Source organism: Lactuca serriola, chromosome 1, assembly GCF_051521515.1.
Source record: "Lactuca serriola cultivar US96UC23 chromosome 1, Lser_US96UC23_V15, whole genome shotgun sequence".
In the NCBI taxonomy this organism is placed as follows: domain Eukaryota; kingdom Viridiplantae; phylum Streptophyta; class Magnoliopsida; order Asterales; family Asteraceae; genus Lactuca; species Lactuca serriola.
In genome coordinates this window covers 136,207,572-136,225,222 of record NC_136408.1, presented here as the reverse complement: position 1 = coordinate 136,225,222, position 17,651 = coordinate 136,207,572, and the positions used below count along the sequence as shown (strand labels likewise).

General features: G+C 36.0%; 1 protein-coding gene across 5 annotated transcripts; it reads right to left on the bottom strand.

Annotated features, from left to right (window-relative positions):
* Positions 1-215: 215 nt before the first annotated feature.
* LOC145098908 (disease resistance protein RUN1-like) lies at positions 216-8,333 on the bottom strand. 5 transcript variants are annotated; one of them, XR_013704591.1, is made up of 9 exons: positions 8,198-8,333; positions 6,012-6,741; positions 4,161-5,289; positions 3,746-4,069; positions 2,799-3,665; positions 2,086-2,713; positions 1,395-1,465; positions 870-986; positions 216-772 (listed from the first exon to the last, which is right to left on the bottom strand). XR_013704591.1 is itself a non-coding variant. In XM_079036505.1 (8 exons), exons 2-8 carry the CDS (start codon positions 6,605-6,607, stop codon positions 924-926), a joined length of 3,678 nt encoding a protein of 1,225 aa, XP_078892631.1. In that variant the 5' UTR covers positions 6,608-6,741; positions 8,198-8,333; the 3' UTR covers positions 786-923. The 5 variants fall into 5 exon arrangements, 3 of the variants coding, with proteins under 3 accessions (XP_078892631.1, XP_078892638.1, XP_078892625.1); XR_013704593.1 differs by having other exon boundaries at positions 870-991; positions 8,198-8,332; XM_079036505.1 differs by lacking the exon at positions 216-772 and having other exon boundaries at positions 786-986.
* Between the last annotated feature and the right edge of the window lie 9,318 nt (positions 8,334-17,651).

Sequence of the window (17,651 nt, the reverse complement as noted above, 5' to 3'; positions counted from 1 at the left end):
TGAGATATCAAGATGTAAAAAACTGTAAATGAGAGTGGTGCAAAAACACTACTGATAACTTCATAGGTTATCAAGATGGGATGGAAAATAAAAACATATGAGAATATGATATTCTTGAGGCAACAACATAAAGTAAATATGAAGATAAATAGGATAGTAAATAAAAGAAATATAAATTAATCTGTGATAGTATCCTGTTCTGTGTTGTGAAGAAAAAGGGGTGACCTAAAGATGTTGCTTCTAAAATCAAAAAACAAATGATAAGAGAATTCTCATCTTTCAGAATCGGAGCCTAAAAAGGATATTATGGTGTAGTGTGTGAATTTTTAGATAGTACCAAAATAAATTATAGAATCCCAAAAAGGATTTGAGATTTTTAGCCCATAGACTGATGGAAATTGTTGATTAGGGAATGATTGATACCAAGATTTCAGTTCAAATTATGAGGAAATAGCACACAATCGAGAAGTGCTTCATTTTGACAACTATGCTTAAAAGAATTATGGGGAAATAACATACAATTTGAAATTTGTTTAGTCTTTTCAACAGAGGCTAGTATATATTATGTTAACACTTCTGGAAAGGTATGGATAAAAGTCATTGAGGTGCACACGATTGAGCTGCAGTAGGATATAACTCATTCAATTGCAGACCATTGAGTTGCAATAGCATTAGGTTACCCATTTTCCGAATGAATCTATTTTCAACTGAATCAAACTATTTTTCAAGCATTTTCATGTGAAGGACGAGACCTTGAAGATTCCTTCTCACCCTACAAATAAAGGAAAAGTAAAAAAACAAAAATAAAAGTTATGTAAGTATACAAGATATAATACCTAATACAAAATGCTATGAAAACAGATAGTTACCTGGAAGTGTAAATATTATGTTACATTTTCTTGATTCAACAGAATTAATGACTCCTAGTGATACATCTCTTCCAAACTCTTGAAGGAATTTATGCATTTGGAACACGTTGATTGGTCCTATCCTAAAAAAAGGCATCTATCAAGAAGATTCCTTAAAATCAAGCAATATTCTTAAACAATTTCATATTGTTTTCCAAAGTTCAATAGTTTGTTATTAACATAGAATTTGCCCAAGAACAACATCTACTAAACTCGATTGCATAACAAGTACAGGGAATGGTGAGAATTTGATCCTAGCTAGATTTTGACCCATTGTGTCTAGACATGGTATGAACTGAAATTCATAACAGTACTCAATGATTATAAATTTTAATGTTGGCATTTTCAAGCGTTCATTGCAATGTTATAACTCCTCTTATTATTATTAGATCCTAATCCAATTGAGAACTTTGATTCCTAATATTTTATTTTGTATGCCTTTTGGTCATGTGAAGCGAGAAAGGGTTTGGGTGTCAAAAGGTATACCTCATTTGCACCTCCAATTATGCAAGGATTCCCTGGGGAGAAAGCTCTGAACCAACACTTTTCTGTTTGTGCTGAAAATAGATAAAAAAAAAGTCGTGTTAATCATTATTCACAAACAATCCACCTATACAAAGTAGTCGTATGTACTTATGTGATCCAACAGATCAAAAGCCTAGATCAATTGATTGTACTTATAACCTCCCACACAAAGTAAAGAGAATAAGCAGGAAATTCACAACCAGAAACAACTAACTGATTGAATGATTTATTAGGGTTTTCCCATTCTTTCAGAGGAATTAAGGGCCTCTCCAGTCATGTTTGCTACTAGAGTTTTCTTAGCTAACAATCTTCTAGAAAATGAAAAGCTTAAATACTCCTTAGGGTAGGGTAAAATGGATGCCAGCACACCATACCCAACCAAAAAGCACTGGACTTGATCCCAACTAATTTGATGGGCTTCCTGGACCTCCTGGTGTAGACTAGACTAATCCATGTTTTCGGTTTATTCATTTTATAAATTAAAAGTGCAACTTTTATAATTTATATTTTATAAAAAAAAATACTATCTTATAGATCAATAAAATGAGAGGATTTTGGTCATATGATCCATTTGTTTAAAAGATTTAAGTTATGATCCATCTGCTAAAATAAATGGGTCGTTATCCATCTATTTAACAAAAATCACATCTACCTTGAAAGTGGGGGCCGTCCGGAACAAATTTACGATAATATTGATACAATGTAACGCCATAATCAAAAAACCGCCAGTAGTATAAGACATATTGTCCTGTAGTTGTCTTAAAAGAAGAGAGATCTCCACCAATTATATGATTCCATGACTTGTAATAACCCAACACATCGTCTTCTTCCTTCTTCTCTCCATCTTCATACACAAGGCTCACCCCACACTCCTTTACAACTTGATAATTCGGCAGTGTAACAGTGACAGTAATGTGGTCACCAGCCTCCATCTCATTCATCCCAAACATCCAATGACTTAACAACACCCAACACTTTCGATCAAAACAATAACTGTCTTTGTAACGTTTGTATATCCACGTGTGGTTCTTTGTTATATTAGTAATTGCCATCACCGGTGACCAATGGAACCAACCATATGGAACTGCAGGTCTCAATTTGTCAGCAGAGAAGCAGAAGTTGAGTCCTTTTAGGAGGTTGTTTGGAGATGATGACAATGATGATGATGATGATGATGGGATGGTAAATGATATTGATGGCCCCACACTTCTATGCCTAAACCAACTCGGCATCTCCTGCGCCTCATACATTGTGCTGAATATTCCAAATTCATAAATCATCTGCAAAATAGAATCACCTTAATTAATCACCATAATAATTATATTATACATATTCATATAGAGACAAACAATTAACTAAAAAAACCTGGGTTCCAGATTCCCAAGAATAAGCTCCCAAGTGCCTTTCGTTAAGAAAGTCTAAATTACTCCAGCCCAAGCTACGTACTACCTCTTCCTCAACACATACCATTGGTTGGATTTTCACAATGCCTTCAATTTCATATGAGAAAGCTGCAGAAACAGACAACGTTGATGATAACTGTAGTGGGGACATCTCTGGATCAAATATGACTTTTCCTTGAAGATCCCCATTAACATAAAAGAGCAACCTTTTTAGTGTTCGTGGAGGATGCTCAACTGACTTTAACTTTCTACAATTCTCCATACTAAGTATCTCAAGCCTAGGAAGGGTTCTCACACAACTGGGCATGGAATTTATAGGATTGCCATCTAAATATAATTCCTTTAACATGGATAGGCAACTCAAGTCCATGGGAAAGGATTTAGTGGACATATTACTATTTGCAACTGACAAACTTACTAAAGACCTTGGTAAATAAATTACAAAGAACTTCAAATCACTTGGTATACCAACCATAAAGGAAGAGGAAGAGGTTCTTGTATTTATGTCAATGTTGCTAGCCCTCTGGATTCGAGATCCACCAGGACTACAACCATCTAGCAACATTGTTTTAACATTCTTCAACATGCCTACATTTCTTGGAAGTTTTTCAAGCTTCTTGCAGTAGCTCAGATCGATGAAGACAAGTTCAGCACATTGCTCAATTGATTCACAAACATCGAGCAAACCAATGCAGTTTCTAACTATTAACTTCTCAAGTGCAGGAAGTTGGTCAAAATCACCAAGACTACGGAGTTGTTTACAGAAGCTTAAATTAAGAATCTTTAATGATCCAAGCAACCTTTTGTCTTTTAAGCACGATCCATCCAACTACAGAAATGGAAATAAGATAGAACAGTTGAGAATTCCATCAACTCAGCACAGATGAATAATAAATGAAGATAAGTTACCTTTTGCCTCTTTTCAAGCCGTTGTGGATTATTATAACAACCGACAAATGATTCGATATTGCTATATGACATGTCAAGAGCAACCAAATTCATCATCGGTAAGTCTAAAGGTATAGACTTTAAATGGAACCCATGCATACACAAACCTCTTAATTCCTCTGGGAAGTTTGCAAAAGACCCATTCATGTGCACATAATTGAGTTGTAGTAGCATCAAATTATCCATGTTACTTAATGCATCTGTTTTTAGCTCATATGATATACCCAACTTCTCTTTCTCAAGCATGCGCATGTCAAGGGTAAGGCCTAGAAGATTTCCCTTACCCTAAGAAGAAACAGATGGCCAAAAATAAAAATGAAATAATAAAACGTAATTTGAATATGCACACTACCAACAAGTATACATAAGCTCTCACCTTTTTTTGTTTCAACACTTTGAATGACTCCTTATGACACCATATTCGACTTCGCTTCCATGGTTTGTCAAGTGACTCTTGACGTACTTCGAATCTTCCCAGCTCTTGAACCAACTGATGCATCTTCAATTCACTATTCCATCCAATACTAAGAAGACATCTGTCAATGAGATTCATGATCCCGGATCTTGTGTTTATATCACATGCCTCTAGTATTGTTTCGGTGACATCTCTATCTATTCCAACAAAAAAACAAGCAATATACTTAAACAAGTCCTTATCATTTTTGGATGGTAAGGTGTCGAAACTCATTTTTAAAACATTATTTATAGGGGAACTAATTTCTTTCTTTAACCCTTCGATGCACCCTTCCCAATAAGCTACATCTCGATTATGCAGAGACTTTCCCAAAACTTCAAGAGCCAATGGATGTCCTTCACAATACTTAACAAGTTTATCAGACACCTCTTCATATCCCGCCTTGGGTTGGTTGCACACGAATGCATGAGAACTCAAAAGTTGTAGCGATGCACTATAATCTAAGCCTCGAAGTAAATGCCTTTTATGCTTGGGTTTAATGTTTGTTTTGAATAAAGCACAACTCTCAGTCAACCAACTGTCTTTTGTTGTAATTATAATTTTGCTTCCAGGATGAAAACCTTTGCTTCCAAGTAATGCATCCAACTGAACAAGAGTATTGATATCATCAAGAACTAGAAACACCCTTTTAAGGGCTAGTGCATTCTGTATCTTTGTGGTGTATACCGAAACATCATGAACTTTAATTGAACTTGTTTTTGAAATGTCATTGCAGAGTTGTTCTTGTAAATCAAGTAACCCATTAAACTTTCCCCCACATTTTCTAGTGATATCTTCAATATAGCTGCTTCTGTGAAATTCATGAGAATATAGCCCATATACATGTTTGGCTAAAGATGTCTTCCCGATCCCACCTATACCATAAATAGTAAGTATGTCTACTGTATGTGAGGATCCATCTTTTAACCATGAAGTTACAAAGTTAATATGATAATTCATCCCAATAAGTTGTGGTCCAACACTCCTTAAGTGCACATGTAATCTACAGTGGATGTCCTTCACAATTTCTTCAATAAACTCCGTCTTTAACCTGAAACTTGATTATATAAGAACTTCAAAACACAATCTACAAAACTAGTGAACCAGATTGTGAGATTTAACTTATTCAAAGATCCAAACTAAGATTATATCATAGCTGTTATTATTAATTGGTTTGCATCAATCTGAACAAAATGACATGAAATACAAGATTTTGCTAATGATTGGTCATAAAGATTTGATTATGGTATAACCAAAGCAACCAATGAAATACAAGATTCCACTAATAGGCCACCAAAATTCACTATGTTTCTACAAGACTATCAAACTTAACCATCGATGTGGGTGTTTACATAGATTTGAACAAAATGCCATGAAATAGTTATAGGCTATCTTTTACTACATACACCTAAAAGCAATTATTTATCATAAAAGCCGGGATTTGAAGGTAGTATGGTATAATTAACGGTAAATGCATAGCAAACTCATCAAACTTTGGTTTTCAAATAAAAAGCATGTAAAAATCCAGGAGATGGTTCATCTAAATGCACTAACTTCATCTAAAATACAAAATGCATAACAAACATGTGAAAATTATGAGAATGGCTAACCCATCTATATGAACTGGTTTAGGAGATCACATATTTGGAAACTTATCTTCAATTATGTGCATCTTCTATATATCATAATACATCAGATATATGTCTATTTAATGATTTAGAAAAAACTTATTGAAATTCATTGGGAGATGAATAAGGGTAAGAAAGTGGTTACCTGCCATTTATGTCATTCCCTTTTAAATCAGCAACTTGTGTAAGCGCTTTATTCCATCGGTCCATCTTTTGAGCTAATTGACTTCTTTTTTCCGCATTTATCTCTGCCTCCATTGTTTGTTTATGCTTAGCCATTGCATCTCCAAAGCTACTTTGTTGCTTCCTGACATGGGTGGGCTCCACATGATAAAATATTGGGACAATGATATGGTTGGATGTCATACGCTGCTCAAGGATCAACACCAATTCATCCAGGCACCATGTTGAAGAAGCATAATTCTTAGACAAGATGATAATAGAAGCCCGAGATGCCTTAATCGCACTCTCCAGTTCCGGTTTCAGATCTTCCCCTGTTTCAATCTCTTCATCATCCAAGAAGGTACTGATATTGGCATCAATGAGGGCCTTATGAAGGTGATCAGTGAAACTATGACGAGTGTCAACACCTCTAAAACTTAAAAATACATCATATCTATAATTATGAGTTGATGAATTATGACCATGAGTGGATGGAGTATGAACACGAGCTGATGAACTATAACCATGAGTTGATGAAGAAGATGAAGATCCTTCTGGAAGATCAGATAGAACCACCATAATAAATTACGGGTTGATGACACTTCTCAGTAAGCTCTCAAACTCTTCCACATGTTATTAATTATGAAAGTTGGTTTCACCGGCTTTCTTCACTTGTGCTTGTGCTTAAATGTCAGGACCCATACAAAATGCCTCTGCACAATAGCAAATTACCGATTACAATATGCAACTTAAATCTCATCTGCTAATAGCAAAGTATTGATGTAAAATAAAAATTACATTGCCATGTGAGTTATTTAGTTATTTAAAGAGTAGCTGCTCACTTAACTGAATTGAGTTTTTTTTTTCTTTTTTTTTTCAGGGGTGCAAGAAAATATCTAACCAATCTGTTCATTTGTTGCACAACATCTCTATTTTATTTTGGTAAACCCACATAAGTATCCTATTATTGTCTAAATAAAATTCATCTGAAGTTCACTTACATAGTAGTGTAAATCTACCCTTTCGTAAGACATAAGGTATATGTAATGATGGGTATTAGAGATGATGATGATGATGATGATGATGATGATGAAAATTCAATCACCATGGAACCAAAATGAGGGCATTTCAGGCACAGTCGCGTGCTGGCTGGATACAGAAGAATAAGGAAGATGATGGCGTCTAGATACTGTAAAGTAACTTTAAAGAAAGATTATGAACTCCCTAACAAAACTATTGAGTGGAAATTCTAATGCTTTAAGGCCCTGTTTGTTATGCAAGACATTATACCCTGACAAAATTGCAACTTTTGATCTCTCGATCTCTCGTCTATGAAAAAGACGTAAATGCCCTAATGATCCTGATAACTGAAATGCCCTTAAAACCAAGGTGACAAGAAACAAGAAATTATACCCTTACAAACGGAATCGCCAAAAGATGGAATGGCTGATTCCAAAGCTCTGATGCTATCCTTGGAAGTGAAAACTGAAGCACTATCAGTTGACCAAGAAATGTGAAGTTTCACAAGGTAGAATTAGAAGACCATTTTCTGTATCAGAAGTAGAAGCACTTGTGGAAGAAGTTGAAACACTCAAAACCCGAAGGTATGAATGATTTAAGTAACAAATGACATAAGCTTAGCTGACAAATGTTATTCATATGACTTAAATCTACAAAGAAATCTCTTATCAGTTTTGTACCTCCAAACATAAACCTAATCCAGCTTATTTTCAAACAGAGAGAGCATTACTTATTTGTTTCAGAATCTAGACTATGCACTACCAAAATCCTAATATTGATTCAAGCAAAATAACACCTGGATGTCTTACACTCTGGCTTTGACAGATCAGCAGGTTTTGAACAAAGGGAACATCAGCAGCCAATCTAGAATTATGTCAATCGAATATTAAAGCTTTGAGTGTTTAGCGTACAATTAAGGAGCAGATAACATCATTCAAAAAAAGAATCAAATGTAAAAAAAAAATGGTGTTTATGAACTCAAAATATAAAGTGATTAACGAAGGAATTTTTGAGAATTGGAGAATTTCCCAGTCTGCGCAAAGTTTTGTACATCATTCTAGACTTCAAGCAAGAACGTAATGGACTGTAACAATATAACTGATATGTAAACTAACAAAAAGTAGCTGAAATAGACAAAATTTTAATCACCTGTTTATGAAAATTCAAATGATCTGTGATTGATAAGTGAAATTCTTAGACAAGCAAAAATAGCTTGTAAGGATGAGGAGAGTTTACAAAAACCTGAAGTAACGATAACAGAGGAAAAATGAACAGAGACAAAGACCAAGAAAGATGAGCAGTAAGTCAACAGGGAAACGGTGAATCCACGATGAAAAGAAGGGAGAGGGCGAGAGACTATAAACAAACAACGAAAATGTTGGGGTTTTCTTACGCGTTGGGATCGGAGGCTTTCAAGGTTCTTTCCCGAAAAAGAAAAAAAGAAACACCGTTTTGCTTTCTTTTGAAATTTTTATTTATTTTTTTTTTTTTTGAAAGCGGGTGTTTTGGTGTAGAGGTACTTTCCCTTTACTTCTGCAAGTAATTATTTGTTGAGTAAATTACAAAAATCATCCCTGTGTTTTGTCTTTTATAAATTTGGTCCAACAGTTTGGTACTTTACTTGTTCAGGCCGAAAAAAAAAAACATTTGGTCACACTGTTTGTCAATTGGGTCATCTAACTAGATTGCTCAACTGTTAAATACTCATACAACTAGCTCTACGTTCACTAAAAAAATAAACCATATGGTTTATGTTGTCATGGATATGGTCGAATAGTTTCATCATTTACCTTTTTCCATCCCTAAACCAACGATTTGATCACATTTTTAGTCCTTGGTGGCCCACCTATTAAATCCATGGAAATGACCATATGCATACAAAGTAATATACAATTTTTGCAAGGGTTAATGTCACTTATGGGTAACAATGTTTTTCGACTTAGTTTAAAAGGTCCCTGAAGTTATTTTTCGGCTTAATAGAGGCTTAGAGTGGATGCTGACCTGTTTTTTTGATCGTCCATAACTGATATAGCCAGTTTTATATGCCATGTAAGTACTTGAAATTTATGCTCAAATGTTGATGTAGGACCATGTGGCTTAAAAATAAAAGTCTAGGGCTAAAGTAGACATACACACATATTTCTAGGGACTGTTAATGTAAATATGGGGAAATGTGTATAACCCATTTAGGGGGTGTTTGGATTAGATTTTTAGCTTATTGCTTATAGCTTATTTGTGGTGGAAATAAACAATAAGCAATAAGCAATAAGCATGGAAAGGAATGCTTATTAAAATTAGCTTATTTAGCCTAATAAGCTGGATTTTATCCAAACACTTAAATTAGCTTATTGTGGGAATAAGCAATAAGCACCTCTTTTTTTCCTATCCAAACACCCCCTTAGATAATGTACGTACAAAGGTTTGAATTCCCGGGTCTAATTCTTCTTTGTATCTTTACGCATAAACACATACATATTGTGGAGGATGGAGATGTAAGAATGGTGTTTCAGTTATAACTTCATAGTGGATAATCAATGGATATTTCTGTCGTAAGTGAAAACCATACTGTTTTTGGGTGCATATTTTACGTGATTTTTTTTAAATCTCAAATCATAATTCATATTGATTTTATTGGATTGTATTTGTTTTGGTGATTTGAATCGAAAATGGGGTCCCTCAACAAAGAGATTTTGGGTTGAGGTGGAGTTTGTAAGAACACACGCCAAGTGTTCGATAAAAGTTCTGATAGCTGTGGTGTTCTTTGGGTTCAAGAACATGAATTTGACTACCAACGAATAACATATGTAGTAAAGAAAGTAAAGAACTTCAACGACTATTAACAGTGATGAAAAAATGGTGATTATGAGGAAGATGGAGGTTGCTTTGTTTTGTAGGTTGTTGATGTAGGATCGAAGGCATTGTGTTTCTTGATCTCCTCAATTGCCCACAAAGAAGTTAAATAGAATAATTTTTTGGGCAATCTAGCTTTTGACTTAAACAGGCGACTTAATTACATTTAATGTTATGTATAGTGTTTAGGAATGAGAGGGTCAAGTGTTTTCTACATTGAGAGTATTGCAAGAGTGAAAAAGTTATTGGAGCTGCTTCTTCTCTCATCATTTGGGTGTTGCTTCTTAGTTTTTGTTTATGGTGACATTTTGTTGTATTCAAATTAGGTTGGCTACTATAGTTGTTGCATATGAGATAATTAAAGCCTCTACTCCTTTTATCTCCAATCTAGATACCGATATAAGGAAATAGCACACAATTCGAGAAGTGTTTAATTTTGATAACTATGCTTAAAAGAATCATGGGGAAACAGCACACATGGAAAAGTATTTAATTTTGATAAATATACAATTCCAAATGTGTTTAATTTTGCAGTAGAGGCTGGTATATATTATCTTAATTCTTCTGGAAAACTAGGATATAACTCATTGACTTGCACACGATTGACCTTGAAGATTCCCCAATTCGCCGAATGCATCTATTTTCTATTCATGCCAGCCATGTAGCCTCTCTTTCTCAACCCTGTTCCTGTGAATGAAGGATGAGACCTTGACGATTCCCCCTCACCCTACATAAGAAGGAAAAGTAAGAAAATAGTAAAAGTTTATGTTACATTCTCTTGATTCAACAATATTAATGATTCCTAGTGACACATCTCCTCCGAACTCTTGAAGCAATTTAAACATTCTCAATATGTTGCTTGGTTCTATCCAAAGAATGAATCAATCAATAAGATTCCTTAAAATTAAGCAATATGCTTAAACAAATTCATAGTGTTTTCCAAAATGCAATAGTTTGTTATTAACATAGAATTTACCTAAGAACATCTACGGAAGATGATTAATCTATGAATTGTCCCAATTACATATTACACTGTGACAAGGACAGGGAATGGTGACAATTCAATCCTAGATTTTGACACTTAGTGTTTAGACATGGTATGAACATATATTTGTAGTATTCAATGATTTAAAATTTTAATATTTCCACTTTAATGCATTCAATGAAAGGTTATAACTCCTCTTATTTTGTTACACCCTAAACAGATTGAGAACTTTGATTCCTAATATTCGGTTGTGTGTGCCTTTTGTTCACGCGAAGAGAGAAAATGTTTGGGTGTCAAAAAGTATACCTTATGTGCACGACCACTTATGTTAGGCTTCCTTTAGGATAAAGCTTGAACCAACATTCTTCCTTTTTTTTTACTGAAAACAGATAAAAAGTTGTGTTAATCATTATTCACAAATAATCCATTTGGAAAAAGCGTTCTTCGCAAGAACGCTCCGTGTTCGAGGCCTCTTCTAGCCCTATATAAAGGATGCGAAGGCTCCGGTTTATGGGCTAATTTTCCAATCTCTCTCCACTACTTTTTCACTTTCTACCCTTTGGAGACTACCCCGACTCCATGACTTCATATCCAAGCTTTGACGGAAGTTCGAAGCCTCGAGATTCTCGAGAAATCGACTTGTTTCCGGTCGAAGTGTTGCCCGAATAAAGCATCGTTTCCATCAAAACGTAATTTCTACCAAGTGAGTTCATACCCCTATCACTACGATTTTAAATGCTTTTAAACACTTTTATGGGAGGGGGGGGAGGGGGGAATACAAGTAAACACACGACTCAAATCGTGTGAAAACATCAATCTTTTGCTATACTTTTCATATTGTTGTTAAAACTATCATATGAAGATGTGAACATGCAAAACATCTCACAACACAACTTTACCCTATTGGGATACATTATGTTTTATAAATACAAATATGCTTTATTTATATATTTACATATTACATCATATCAAGGGTAACCATTTCAACTATAACACATTCAATTTGAAATACTAGACTTAATTGAGAATCTGTGCGACATTCGTCTTCATTATACCTATCACGGTACCACTAGAAAGTGATGTTTTATAACCAGAGTCTCCCGTCCGGAGAACGTGATAAGTGTGTATAGATCTATATGGGATTGATGATCTCGTACCCTGGCTGTTAGCTACAACCGGACCGGCAGGTTAAGGGTGACAAGTGTCATAACATTTCGATGCCTGAAGAACGTCGCTACAGGCAAATCCATCATAGTACGGTGATGAAAACTCACTGGATAGACAATTATTATGGTATTATGTTTTTACAGGAAAAGTAATATTACGGTTGCTTTTACATACAACTACAAGCTTCTTATAGTTTTGTTCACTAATAAAACTATATGTTATCAGTTTAAGCATGACATATTTGCTTACAAGTTACAGTCTTGGACATTTAAGACTGCTTCTCACATTTAGGAAAATATAGGATTTTCCTGGTTCAATACATTCATTTCATACAACAACGATTCATAACTCATTTCATAAGAAAATATCGAGTTTTCTAGAAAACAAACGTGAACTTTCGAATGTCATACATTTACACAAATAACTACTTATGAACTCACCAACTTAATTGTTGACACTTTTTCTTTGAAATAACTTGTATTCTCAGGGAATCGCTAAACCAAGTTAGCAACTACTTTTGGGGATTAACGCTCTGTCGTTAGTAACATATTTTGGAACACCATATTGTATTTGACTTTCAAACATGTAACACATACAATCATGTAAACTTTTCAAATATATATATATATATATATATATATATATATATATATATATATTATGGTGGTGTATACTTTCTTTACTATTCAATTGTTATGGTACTGCACATGACGTCCTCCGCCTCCAATGTTTCCGCCGTTCAGGTTTGGGGGTGTGACACATATAAGTGCCAAGGGTCACCTCCTAGTCTTCCGATGATATATAAACCAATAGACTGGCATCAGTGCCTTCGACCCAATATCACAATGAGGAGACTCACCTTGCACTTCTGAATCCCGCAGATAAATCTCTGACTGTTGGCCCCCGCTAAAATCTTCGCACTATCAATCACAAGTTAATCATCTATCAAGAATCGAATCTGACACATACAAAGTGTCCAAACTAGGGTAAAAGCCCTTTTTAGCCTCTTCATAACTTGGCCCAAAGCCAAGGCCCAATTCAACAATCCAAAAGCCCAAATTCCAATTAAACACCCAAGGCCCAAATATTGCCTAATTTTCCAAATTGGGCCCAAATCCCATAGTGGGTCTCCACAAATAAATATTAGATCAAAATCTGATGGCGCAATGTAACGCCCACGTTTTCAGGCTAGGCATTTTCATTGATGTAATACTCTAGGTTAACCCTTGTAACTCTTTTTGAAGTATTAATGATGAATTATTTGAGTATTATGTGTTTTGTGCTTAATTGCTTAATTATGTGATTTGATTAATTAAGAATAAAATAAGCGTCAAAATTTAAGTGTAAAATAAACTCAATATCTTTACATAAAGTTGTAGTGCTCGAAACAAGGGTTCCGGAGATATAAGGAATGCCGAAATCCGAGTTATAACAAAGAAGTTATGACCTGTCGAAGTTTCGCGACACAGAACCGACAAACGCTAAATGACGTAAAAAGTGAAATTTACGTTAGAGCGATATTTAGCCTTAGTGATCTAAACGAAAGTTGTAGAGTTCGTTAAACCAAGAGTGTGCATAAAAAGAACGCCAAAAACTGACTTCGTATGAGGAAGTTATGATTTTTCGAAATTTCGACTTAGCGGTATGCAGCCCGAATACTCGACACCGAGCGGTTTTTAGCCGAAACAATCTAAATGAGAATCGAAGATCTCATTAATTGTAGTAAAACGATAAAAAGTTAGGCGAGAACGGACGTCAAACGAAGAAGTTATGAATTTATAACGAAGTTTTCCTGTCCGGGCCTAGTAAAAACAAATAATAAAAATAAATTCAAAATTAGCCGACGAAGTCTAAACAAAAGTTGTAGAGCGTAGTGTCACCTACGCGTGGATATAAAGAACGTCGAAAACAGAGTTCGTATGAAGAAGATATGAATTTCCGAAGTTTATTAAATAATTAATATTTAAATTTAATCTTTAATTCGGATGTATATCCAAAGGATTCAATGATCAGCGTACCATGAAGCATGACGCACCTCGCACTCGAGTTCTTCGGATGACGCATGCAGTGATGAATTCGGAGGCTTACGCCCCGCGTCAGGCTGTACGCCCAGCGTACGGCGAGGCCTCAACCTCCTATAAATAGGATGCGAGGGTTCCGGGTATTTTTGCTCATTTCTTCTCCTCTTTGTGCCGAAACTCTGCGCGTAAACCCCCGAAGCCATCCCGACACCCCGAACCTCATATCCAAATTAAAAAGGAAGTTTCACGCTCCCGGGATCCCGAGAAGTGCGATTCATATCCAAATTCGATTTTTGTAGAGATCCTCCAGATCTGCTGAGGATTACTACTTCTGCAAGCCATAGTGCTGTCCGATCATCTTCTGATCAGGTGAGTGTGTGGTTACTTTCTTCTAACGCATAATTATTAAGTATTTAATATAAAATACGTGTTATGTGTACATTTTCTTGTTATATGCGTGAATGTATATTCACTTTCTTCTATCTCATAGATATGATTTATTCTCAATGAAATACGTGTTATGTGTATGTGTCTCATCTGTTGTTTTGGAATATGTATTGATTAAAGCATGCTATACAGGTTTTTAAACTATGTATAAAAATGTATGTTTTTATCTACTAATATGTTGGGTAGAACATGGGTAGATAGTTGGTGTGTAATAAACAGATGAGAGGCCTCGTTGTTGTTTTGATTCAGTCATCTAACGGAGTTTAGATGACGACCACAGACTTTTCTAGAAAGTCCTGTGGAACGCTAGCAGGTTCGCCACCTGTAGGTCTTAATGAACTTGGGTGTTCATTCGCTGTACTCCATCCCCCGAATGCATGTGTTGTTGCCCCGATCAAATATTCTAAGACTAGGGTCCCTTGTGTTAGTTGTTTTAGGGACGTAAAGTGAGAATAACGGGAATGAGTAATTGGGTTATTGTTGATTGGTGGAATTAAATATAATTATTTATTGTGGGTTGAAAACCCTATATGCTCACCAGGCTCCCACGCCTGACCCACTCAGTTTTATTTGTATTACAGGAAGTGGTGCAAGGGCATAAGATGGATGAACCATCAAGTTGTTTTGTTTACAAGTCTGTATATGTATATATTTGTTGAATGACTTGTAATGTCATCGTTTATGCTTTATGGTCTGTATCGGAACATGACATCCCGAGTTTTGATTATATAATGAAAATACATTTCTTTTATGAAATGCTTTGGTAAATATTATTTTATCACGTTTTGTTTTTGGGAACAAATTCCGCAACTCTTTCAAATCAAAAGGATTTACTCTGAAATTATTTTAAAAGCATAAATGAAAATCGGTCTTTTCTGGCCGAGATTTTTGGGATGTCACAGTTGGTATCAGAGCATTAGTTTAAGCGAACTAGGAATTTGTAGGATTTCGAGACTTAAACTTAAAATGCTAAGTGAAGTTTTGCGTTATGTGTCGGTTATGTTTTAGACACGATCACTAGTTTATTTTAGGAAAGTTGCCTAAAATGTTTTATGTGCTAAATGTCATATGTTGCCATATATGATATTATTTGTTCGGATCTATGGTCTGTTGCCAACCGGATCTAGAAACTTTATGTGTGTAGGATTCTAAGCGTACGTCTACAATATTAGAACTAGCATGTGAACGTTTCGGAGTGATAAGGATGATTTGAATATCTATCGTGATTGAGGATCTAATTTCACCTTATTCGGTGTTTAGATCCAAATGGTGAGAACAAGGAGTGGAGTTGGAAATGCTGATGAAAACAGGAATCAACCACCAGTGATTGAACAATTACCTGTTGTAGCTGCAGCACCGGAGCCAATAACCATGGCTGGTGTGCAAATGATGATTCAAACAATGTTGGATCGTCAGATGGATGAAACTAGGTGGTTGCTTCAACAGAATCGTGAAGAACTGTAAATTCATGTGGAAGAGCCTGAATTTAATGAAGGGCACTCGGAAGGTGGAAACTTCAGTGGGTCTGCTGGTCAAGCCAACCCACTGATAGTTAGGCAAAACAACCTTGATGGAAGGAATGATGGAATAAGATGCAAGTACAAGGACTTTCTGACTTGCAAACCATCGACCTTCACTGGAAAGGAGGACCCGATCGGAGTGATGGATTGGATCTCCGAAATGGAGTTAGCCTTTATGACTTGTGGCTGCAGAGGCATGTTGCAGACCACGTTCGCAGTACGTCAGTTCCGAGGTGGATCCGTTCGTTGGTGGAACACTCTAGGGAAGACTTTAAGCCCTAATGAGCCACTGCAATTGACACGGGCAGAATTCTTGGTGCAGTTCAAGCGCAAGTTCTGCTCGGCTCAGTTGATGAACAAGTTTCTAACATTAACGAAAGGCAGCATGTCAGTTGATGAATACACTAATAACTTTACCGATAAGATGGAGTTTGCTTTGCGCATCGTTCCAGATGAGTTAACAAAGGTTGACCGGTATGCAAAGGGACTCTCATGGGAGTACGCAGTGCCAGTTTGTTAGGCACCTACTCTAGAGGCAGCTATTTGGGATGTCAAGTCTGTTGAGAACATGATTAAGGGGAGAACCACCAACAAGGTTGAGGTTGGTGAGAAGAGAAAGTTTGAGGGAACATCTGGTTCTGGTAAGAGAAGCAATTTTTCGAAATCTGATTCGAAAAAGTTTGGAGGAAAAGGATGCGAAGCGAAATGGTGTGATAAGTGTAAGAAAAAGCACTTTGGGAAGTGTAGTGAGGATGTAACCTGCTACAAGTGTGGAAAAATTGGGCATTTTGCCAATGAGTGTTCGTCCAACAAAAGGATGTGTTTTGGTTGCAATGAAGAGGGGCGCATTTTGAAAGACTGTCCGAAGAAGAAGGAGGCAGCTGAGCCCAACATTCCACCAAAGCCGAAGGCGAGAGCCTTCCAAATGACACTTGAGGCTGCTAAAGATAAAGTTGATGTCGCTTCAGGTACCTTTCTCGTAAACGAATTACCTGCTCAAATTGATAGACTAGATAATGCTTTATTAGTCGAAGTTGCTAGTAGCAAGTTTGTACCTGTTAGCCATCGTATGAAAAACATCTTAATCGACCTTAATGGGAATAAGTTTCACGATGAATTATTTCCTATCAAACTTAATGGTTTCGACGTCGTTCTGGGAATGGATTGGCTTAGCGCCAATGATGCCGAAATTTTATGCAAGAAGAAGATAGTTAAAGTAAACCCACCTGGGAAAGATTCGTTTATGGTGTTTCGGGACAAACGCTGAGTAAATTCTGGAATCATTTCCCTAATGAAAGCCAGAAAGTGTTTGACCAAGGGATGTACATCATATTTAGCATTCGTGATTGATGCTAAGAAGGAAAAGAAGGTGATGCAGAGTATTCCAGTGGTGTGTGATTATCCGGAAGTATTTCCCGAAGATCTTCCTGGATTACCACCTGATAGACAAGTGGAGTTCAGAATTGACTTGTTACCAGGAACAACGCCAATTGCAAAAGCACCTTATCGATTAGCGCCGACGGAGATGAAGGAGCTGATGATGCAACTTCAAGAGTTATTAGACAAAGGTTTCATTAGACCTAGTTCATCACCCTGGGGAGCTCCGGTGTTAT

What these genes read in the sequence shown, in the direction of transcription:
- LOC145098908 (XM_079036499.1), bottom strand. Translation starts at nt 6,607, where the DNA reads ATGGTGGTTCTATCTGATCTTCCAGAAGGATCTTCATCTTCTTCATCA. An exon ending in AAGTGTTGAAACAAAAAAAG is followed by an intron (nt 4,070 to 4,160) that starts GTGAGAGCTTAT and finishes GTTTCTTCTTAG; the next exon opens with GGTAAGGGAAATCTTCTAGG. An exon ending in GGACGGCCCCCACTTTCAAG is followed by an intron (nt 1,466 to 2,085) that starts GTAGATGTGATT and finishes ATCTATTTTCAG; the next exon opens with CACAAACAGAAAAGTGTTGG.